Source organism: Musa acuminata, chromosome BXJ1-7 (assembly GCF_036884655.1).
Source record: "Musa acuminata AAA Group cultivar baxijiao chromosome BXJ1-7, Cavendish_Baxijiao_AAA, whole genome shotgun sequence".
Taxonomy (NCBI): domain Eukaryota; kingdom Viridiplantae; phylum Streptophyta; class Magnoliopsida; order Zingiberales; family Musaceae; genus Musa; species Musa acuminata.
In genome coordinates this window covers 12,006,605-12,015,245 of record NC_088333.1, presented here as the reverse complement: position 1 = coordinate 12,015,245, position 8,641 = coordinate 12,006,605, and the positions used below count along the sequence as shown (strand labels likewise).

Below are 8,641 nucleotides of genomic sequence, written 5' to 3'. Positions count from 1 at the left end.
TTCAATCCATCAACTAGTAAAACATCATCAATGGAAAAACTAAATTTGTTACCAATAGTTCCCTTGCCAATGATTTTGCCTTTATTGTTGTCTCCGAAGGTGACGTACCCTTCTTCTTTGCTAGTGAGCATAGAGAAATGAGATGGATCTCCAGTCATATGCCTTGAGCATCCACTATCGAGATACCATCTCTTGCTCCTAGCTTGTAGGTTTGTCTCTTCTCCTAAAGCCATTAGCGCGTAATGAGCAACTTGCTCGGTGTTGGACTCCTCTTCTTCGGACGCGCTTGAATCATCCCACATTGCCTTGAGCGCCTTCTTCTTTGATGTTCTCTTTTTGGCTTGAGGACAATCGTTCTTGTAGTGTCCCGGTTTTTTGCATTCATAGTAAATCACTTGGTCCTTCTTTTGTTCAAATTTATTTTTTATATTATTTTTAAATTTGTTCTTTCTTAAATATTTTTTAAAATTTTGAGTCAAAAGTGCAATGTCATTGTCACTGTCCTCATCACTTGATGTTCCTTTCAAGTGGTCTTCTTGTAATTTGAGTGTCATATCCTTCCTGTTCTTTGGAAGGGGGTTCTCGAGCTCGTCATGAGCTTGACATGTCATTTCGTAGGTCATTAGAGACCCAATGAGTTCTTCAAGAGGGAATGCTTTAAGGTCTTTGGCCTCTTGAATGGCCGTAACTTTTGGATCCCAACTTTTAGGGAGGGATCTTAAGATTTTAGTTACTAGTTCAAAGTTAGTAAAATCTTTACCATGAGCTTTGAGTCCATTGATGACATCCGTAAACCGGGTGTACATGTCTCCGATGGACTCACTTGGTTTCATTTGGAAAAGTTTGTAAGAGTGCACAAGGATGTTGATTTTGGACTCTTTCACTCGGCTAGTGCCTTCATGAGTGACCTCAAGAGTTCTCCAAATATCAAAAGCCGAATCACACATTGAAACACGATTAAATTCGTTTTTGTCTAGTGCACAAAACAAGGCATTCATAGCCTTTGCATTTAAAGCAAAAACCTTCTTCTCCGATTCATTTCATTCGCTCATCGGAAGAGAAGATTTTTGAAATCCATTCTCGACAATAGACCAAAGCTCAAAGTCCATAGAAATGAGGAAGATCCTCATGCGAGTCTTCTAATATGTGTAATCCGACCCATTAAACAAAGGTGGTCGTGCAATAGAATGGCCCTCTTGCATGCAGGAGTAAGCCATCTCTCTTGGGTATTAAACCAAATATTAGAGATAACCTCGCTCTGATACCACTTGTTAGGATCGGAGCAGCACTAAGAGGGGGGGGTGAATTAGTGCAGCGGATTAAAACTTCGATTTTAGAAAAATCTTTCGTACGATAAGAACGGAACTTGAAAAGCTTAACTTGAAAGTGTATTCTTAAAGTTGCGCAGCAAAGGTAATAAGGAACTAAAGCATGTAAGAAGGTTTGCAGTAATGTAAATAGAAATAATGAAATGCAAACCAGAGATTACGCCGATTTTAGAGTGGTTCGGTCAAATGACTTACATCCACTTGCGAGGCCCCTCTTCGATGAGGCTCCCACCTTCCACTAGCAAATCTCTTGAAATGGAAGGGTAAATACCCCTCTTACAACCTTTTACAAGCAGTTCAACCTCTTACAAATTTTCAATAAGAAAGAAGGAGGAGAACTCTCTAGCAAATTAAAAACAAGACTTCCTAAGACTTTCTAAGACTTTTCTCTCAATCAAATGCTTCTTAAAAGTTGTTATCTCAGCTGAGATTTGAGGGGTATTTATAGGCCTCAAGAGGATTCAAATTTGGGCTCCAAAATTTGGGCTCCAAAATTTGAATTCTCTTTGGGTTCCCAATGCTGGCGGTGCCACCGCCTAGGCCAATTCAGCTCACTGGTTGGGCTCCAAACTTGGCCCAAACCAGTCCGAACTCGGGCCCAATTGGCCCCTAACCAGGATATAGGATTATCTCTTAATCCTAATCCTAATTACAAGTGAACTACATAACAAAAAACACATCCTAAGCAAGCTTTCAACCGCGAATGTCGAGTCTTGTTTCGGCGAGCTTTCCGACGGACTCCCAGCAAGCTCCCGAACTTGTGATGACTTTAACGAGTAGCCGAGCCTTCTCGGTGATCTCCGTGAACCTCCGACGATCTCTTCGGCGAACTTCCGAAAATTCCGGCAGGTTCCCGATTTCTTCTCGATTGGTTCTGGCAACATTTCCGATGATTCTTCGGACTCTTAAACGTCCATCGAACTTGACTCCGGTATACTTGCTCTGTGTTTTCTGGTTATCATAGTTAATCCTGCACACTTAACTCAATAATATGGATTAGATCAATTAACCCATCAATTGATTTTATCATCAAAATCCGAGATTCAACATCAACTTATCTACTGAGGTCAGAGTTGGACTCTGTTCTTCGTGATCCTATGGCAAAGGTTACAGGAAACATGAGCTGTGAATCATATGGCACCAACATGTTTGATAAGCTGTCATTGTTTCATACAAGAAAAGGTAAAGTAATTAATCAGACACGGAGAGAGAGAGAGAGAGAGTGAGGTTAGTCCTAAACCATCTAAAAACAGCTAGTCCATGTATTCCCATGCCGTCGACGGCTATATACCTTCAGGTATGGATCATGCCAACGGTATTTAGAACTATGTAGACAAACGGAAGTCAATGTGGTTGCTTGCGACTATAATCATAAATTTACTGGAGTAATACAGTAGAGATCTATGATACTTGAGAAACTATTTCAATCTGACATGGAGTCCAACATGATAGGAGACATGAACATTACCAAGTGTTAGTGTCAAATGAAGCAATAAATTAGAGTGGTGGCACAAGTTGCAAAGAATGATTTGCTATGCAGATTACAGGAAACATCAGTATTGTCAAGAGAAACCCAAGTCTCAAATGATAACCCAGAAATGATGAAAGTCAAATGAATCTGGCACTATTCAATTTAATGGCAATCTGCCAAGAATAGCACATTCAATCCAATCTGAGCATATCCGGATCGAGGCATACGCATGAGACCTGCACAGGTTGGAAAAGAGATCAGCGCACAAAGCCGGCTTCATCAGCAATTGATGAAGGCAAATTAGTAGCTATTTAGCTTTAACTAGGAAAAGCACAAAATAAAAAAGAAAAAGAAAAAGAAAGAGAAAAAAAGGTGTTTTTTTTCAATATCCACAATGACCATCTTAAAACTTACTAAATTGCATGAGAATTATAGATATTAAAATGAATTAAAAGAACCAAACCAAGAAGTTGCTGGTTATCATGCTTTTCAACAACAGGTGCTAAGGATTAGCAGCAGTACAACCAGAACAGTTTTATTTCATCATGAATAGCAGCTGGCAAGAGGCACATTGCTAATGGTCATGTGCTTATAAAGTCTGAAAAACCTGATTGTATAAGTAAACAGGGACATTGCAAAAAATGATGTCGAACATAGAGAGAATGATGCAGCATGATTCCAGTTAAAAAGGTCAGCTTTAATAAGCTCTTCACACGCTTAAAAGTAAAATAACAAGATGTAAAAGGCACTCACTCTTATGATATAGGTTCTGAAGCAATGAGGCTCAGATCAGGCACACAGAACATACAGAAACAAATTTTAAGAGAAGAAGAAAAATCTTAACCTCAAAGCTCCCCTACTTATTAGAACTGTCTGTGTATAAGACTACAACTTTGGTAATTTACACATGTAGCATAATAACACCTCCAACCAAACATTTTGGAATCAAATGATGGAGAAAAGGAAAAAATGTTGCAAGTTATTTATGCCTAAGCAATGCTGATATACAAGGACTATAATATGATTATATAATATAGGTACACATTTAAAGGGCATTCTCTACTGATTCATATGATAAATTTACTCTGGCTAGATAAAATTGCTGAGTGTATTTAGAACTTCTTTTATCTAATATCATGGTCTTTGTTCTTTCCAGTGTAATATCAAGATATTGGGGAAAAAATTAAAATAGCAACAGTTGTAGGAAGAGAACTAACATAAAGATTGAGCGTTGATGTTAAGAAAATTGTGAGATATCAAACTGGAATGACACATCCAATAGGAAACAAAAAGACAAAGCACCTAAAGTGTTAGATGATATATAATAAAATCCATCAACTGAAGAAAATAATAATACAATCTGAAGAGAGTTAAAAGCAGTCTGCAGAAGCCCAAAGTGTTGCCATTTTGATGTTTGACTTTCAGCAGATACTAAAGCCCATGTTATATGTACAGAAGTGGTAGACCTTTCTTTCGACTATGCATGGCATAGAACCTACAGCTTTGCACATCTTAGTCATTCCCTTGAAGACCATAACATTTTATCCCTTTTGTCTCTTTCATGCTTTCAACTAAAACTGATTAGTCCTTTATAAACCTGGGGAGCCAAGGGGAGGATAGTCACCAAATTGTTGCTTTGCAGAAATCTATAGAAATCCACTTCACTTCTTTTTTTTTTCTTCAATTTTCTTCAGTCACTATACTGCAGAAGCACTGCATGATAACCTTTCAGAAAATTCTGAAGCTAACAGAAAATATACCATTCTGCATGCCAAGGGAATACATCTCTAATCTATGTTATTAAGAGTTTTGAAATCTACTATGGAGAGCAGTTAAATTGTATATCACTATGAAGTATATAAAAGTATCCATCTTTCACATGGGTGCAAGGTTCTCTTTGCAAAATTCTCATTAGTCAAAGCGGTCTGCTCGATGAGTTCTAACAGTATCTAAAAAATTTGGCAAAACAGAATAATGAAAAGAAAGGGTGAAAAAATACATTGGAATGGAAAAAAGAATACCTTAAGAGAGAATAACAAGACCAAGGTAAATGGATCCACAAAGGAATGTAAATGATATTAGACCCCTACAAACCAAATCAAGAATGATCATCCTGAATAATTGAGGAAAATATACATGACAGAAAAATTAAAAATGATATTCCTGGATAAGTTTGTCTATCAACAAAACTTACCAAATAACTCCCCATGCAACACCATTACAAGGGCAAGGACAAATTTCAGCAAATTTCTCGGCATCACTCGAGTGAACTCTTCGAGAAATTAAATCATCATAGATATCTGTAGTAGTGTATGCTTCAGATGGCATCAAATATATATTTCTACATAATTATTATACTTAAAGATGCTAATTTACTTGGTTTTCTCACAGTAAGATAATATCTAAAATCAATCTTACCATAGACAGAAAATAAGCTGTTCATGACACCTGCAAATGCATAGAATCATGGAAATTATCTTCTAGGTACCTTCTAGTAATACTTATTTACCATAAACAGAAGAAAGTAGGGAAGTAGACAGACTCTTACCTATAAACAGAATGACGAAGCGAAGAATGCGAACCTTGGTAGTTTCTTGCAGAAGCCAAACAATTGCAAGAAATATGATAAAGCCTAGACAAAATAGGAGTTAAAAAATTTATTAAGATCTTCCAATTAACTTTGAGTCCTTTCGAGTAAATAAATTATTAATACACACCTATACAAAGTCCACGAAGCAACCACTGTATGATCCATCAGTAACAAATCAGATTGATTAGGAAAACTGTGGATTATTTTCAATCTAAGCAACTATATAATGCAGAAGCAAGTAATAAAATTAAAAAATATCAACCACTTACATTTTTGGCAACAAATAGTACAACAAGCAATGCAAGCAGGAAGCAACCAGCAGCAATTCTCGTTGTGAGAAGATTAGTAGATGCAAGAATGAAAACCATTCCCCAGAATGATGAGCCAAGATCTGGGAGGAGAAATAAAAACGTCTAAAATCAAGGCAGTCGGAATCATGTTATTGAGAGCATTCGTCAGAGAATTATTAGATCTAGATCATTGATTCAAATGATTGGTTTCAGCTGAAACTTTAAAGAATCATTACATCCAGCTGGCAAAATGATCCAATAGATCCCACCACGAGTTTGTGTGACTCCACCCTCATTTGCATGTACCTGTATGCCTTCAACCTGCATGAAACATGTTTAATGCAAATACTTTATTCCCGGAGTAGGCATCAGATTATGTTAACCATATAAGATTAGATTGATCAGTATCTTAGTAAATCATAAGGCATAAACAACAAACTAGTCTTATGCACATGCAATGGAAACCTTATAAATATAGTGATAAAGACTCCACTCTACAACTTAAGGGTGCCATAACAATAGATAAAGTGGGCATATTTTGCAAATAATTAGTCAATAATACTCCATACTGTCATCAATCTCCATGAGCATTCAGACATAGCTGACAGGACAAAGTAAACTTTGTGGAATAACAACTTCACACAGGACAATACAGAAATTTAATTTCATGGTAAAATTACAACTTTGTAGAAGAAAAGAACGGGTCATGGAACCTAGAAGTTTAGTTGGCCATGTTTTGGGCATGTCTAATGTCAACCATGTCTAGTCAAGTTATACCAATTTGGTGAGTCTATCTGAATTTGATAGTTTTATAGGAAGTGAAATGTAGGTTACACTTTGTATGTATCAGCAAAAGTTTCATGCTGATATTAGGAAAAAGATGTTTGTGATTATTGCCACTTACCGCAGACGATCAATCTGACAAAGAATTCATCAGAAAGAAGTTGATCGGTTTGAGTAGTTGGAATTCATAAGTTGAAATAAGGAATATGGAGTGAAAGCCCACTCAATGATTCATTTATAATTAACAACACGCGTCAAAGAATTCAATCAGAAATCTCAAAAGATTCTTAGTTGGCCATGTAATTGAAAGGAAGTCTACAATACAAAGGCAAACTGAACAAATTTTTTTATCACTTCAACTAAGAATGCAATGAATTTTTGTTTCTTTCTAAGAAGTGTCAGGCATTCAAAAATGTAATCCTCCTCAGCATTTTTCTCTTTGCTGGTTTACTGGTGTCAGTGGCATGTCTTAGAAGAAGAGAGTGCATGGGCTTTTTTGGAGTGGAAGCAATCTATTAAATTATCATCATAGTCATCCCTTTCCTTAAAACTGCTAAGAAAGGCACATTTTGTTAGCATCTAAACCCGTTCTACATCCAACACATCCATCACCTCATATGTCCGAAAACAGCTGACACGCATTCAGTGTTAATTTCAGAAGACACACAAACCTCACTTGGTTCAGTTAAATTCACCAGGATGATTAAGTGAAGCATTAAGAGCTGAGAAAAAGGAACATCTGAGGTAAACCAGAAGAAATTTCCAGGCAAAGATTCATCATTCTATGTCAAAAACAACAATGTATGCTCATGCATTGTGAAAAGTATGAATTCCCTACATCACCGCATGTTAGTTTGCAGGCGAGAGCATGGCTCGTCTCATGGAGAAACACCGTGATGAGCTTGAAAGGTGTCAGCAGCACTGTCCTCCACAACTACAAGAAACCAAAAGCAGGACACCAACAGATCAGAACGCAGCAAGACAGCATAGACCTCAAAGATCCAGCTTAAGGAGGTTGCCCATCAAACCAAACAGCACAAGATCAAGCCAAGGAACCAATTTGACGGCAGTACTGCTTCAACATTGTGGCCTTCGCCCCCACAAAGTCGTACATTTTTTCGATTTCTTCGTTTAAAAAAGGGCCAAAAGTAATTGCCCTTTGTTCGGAAAGTATAAGGGGCAGAATCGACATTTTGGGGAGGATGAACTCACGGCGAGGATGACGACGGTGAAGACGGCAATGGTGACGATGAAGACGGACTGCTCGTGGTCGCAGCAGTGCTTGAGCTCCCAATTGGGCATCTCTCTACCTTCGTTTCTTTCTCTCGTCGATTTCCTTCTGTTCTTTAGCCGATAGATCGATAGGCTCTGAACCTTTCGGATCTGAGGAGGAGAGAGATGGAGAACCTGGTCGTCGCGGAGGCAGGCGTAAGAGGGGAGTCCGTCCGAGCAGACCAGCCGTCAACGTCTTCTAATGCAATGCTTGCACGGAAGAGAGGAAGCCGAGAGGGCAGAGAAAACCGAAAAGGGCGTGGCGTTACATGTGGAACAACTCCATTCGCTATTGGTCAGCGGGCGTGTCATTGACCGTCTTTCTTCGTCAACTGGTCAAATGCAGAAAATATCGCTTTTTTATTACAATTTATTTTCTTCGATGATTTTTTTTAATTTAAATCGAAAATTAGCTGAGATTTTATTTTTCACAAAAAAAATAATTATTATTCTTCCTGTATTCCACTTTTATAATTATTTTTAATTAAAGCAATCAAACGGGACTAAATAAAAACATATTTCCAAGGGAATTATTTCGATAGATGCTTTGAAACAATATCGACAAGGTTCCAATGAGACCAAATGATTAGATATATTAAATGATCCACCCTTTCATTTTTTTACATCTTAATCAATCATTTATGACGACACCTCCCTGTGCTCACCATAACAATTTACTGCTAACAATGCCATTCCTGGGAAGAAGATATTACAAATGATGGCAGAGACTAATCTTGAAAGATCATATTTTACTTGAAAATTAGGGATTTAACCTTTTATTTTCGTATCCATCCTCTGTTGCAGAGAATACATGTAAACAAGAAAACCAAAGTTTATCTACTGATCTCTCTTGACAACTACCAAGAATCTCAATTTAAACTGAGAATCCAATCTTCAGAAACTAATA

At 37.5% G+C, this 8,641-nt stretch overlaps 1 protein-coding gene across 2 annotated transcripts; it reads right to left on the bottom strand.

Moving 5' to 3' along the window:
- Positions 1-2,774: 2,774 nt before the first annotated feature.
- Positions 2,775-8,067, bottom strand: LOC135678860 (uncharacterized). Of its 2 annotated transcripts, XM_065192084.1 has the most exons (10): positions 7,675-8,063; positions 7,301-7,396; positions 5,916-6,000; positions 5,659-5,780; positions 5,517-5,541; positions 5,348-5,431; positions 5,218-5,247; positions 4,994-5,099; positions 4,821-4,885; positions 2,775-3,035 (listed from the first exon to the last, which is right to left on the bottom strand). In XM_065192084.1, exons 1-9 carry the CDS (start codon positions 7,762-7,764, stop codon positions 4,822-4,824), a joined length of 702 nt encoding a protein of 233 aa, XP_065048156.1. In that variant the 5' UTR covers positions 7,765-8,063; the 3' UTR covers positions 2,775-3,035; position 4,821. The 2 variants fall into 2 exon arrangements, with proteins under 2 accessions (XP_065048156.1, XP_065048155.1); XM_065192083.1 differs by lacking the exon at positions 4,821-4,885 and having other exon boundaries at positions 7,675-8,067.
- Between the last annotated feature and the right edge of the window lie 574 nt (positions 8,068-8,641).

What these genes read in the sequence shown, in the direction of transcription:
- LOC135678860 (XM_065192083.1), bottom strand. Translation starts at nt 7,764, where the DNA reads ATGCCCAATTGGGAGCTCAAGCACTGCTGCGACCACGAGCAGTCCGTC. An exon ending in GCTTCGTGGACTTTGTATAG is followed by an intron (nt 5,432 to 5,516) that starts GTGTGTATTAAT and finishes TATTTTGTCTAG; the next exon opens with GCTTTATCATATTTCTTGCA. An exon ending in GTTGCATGGGGAGTTATTTG is followed by an intron (nt 3,036 to 4,993) that starts GTAAGTTTTGTT and finishes CAACCTGTGCAG; the next exon opens with GTCTCATGCGTATGCCTCGA.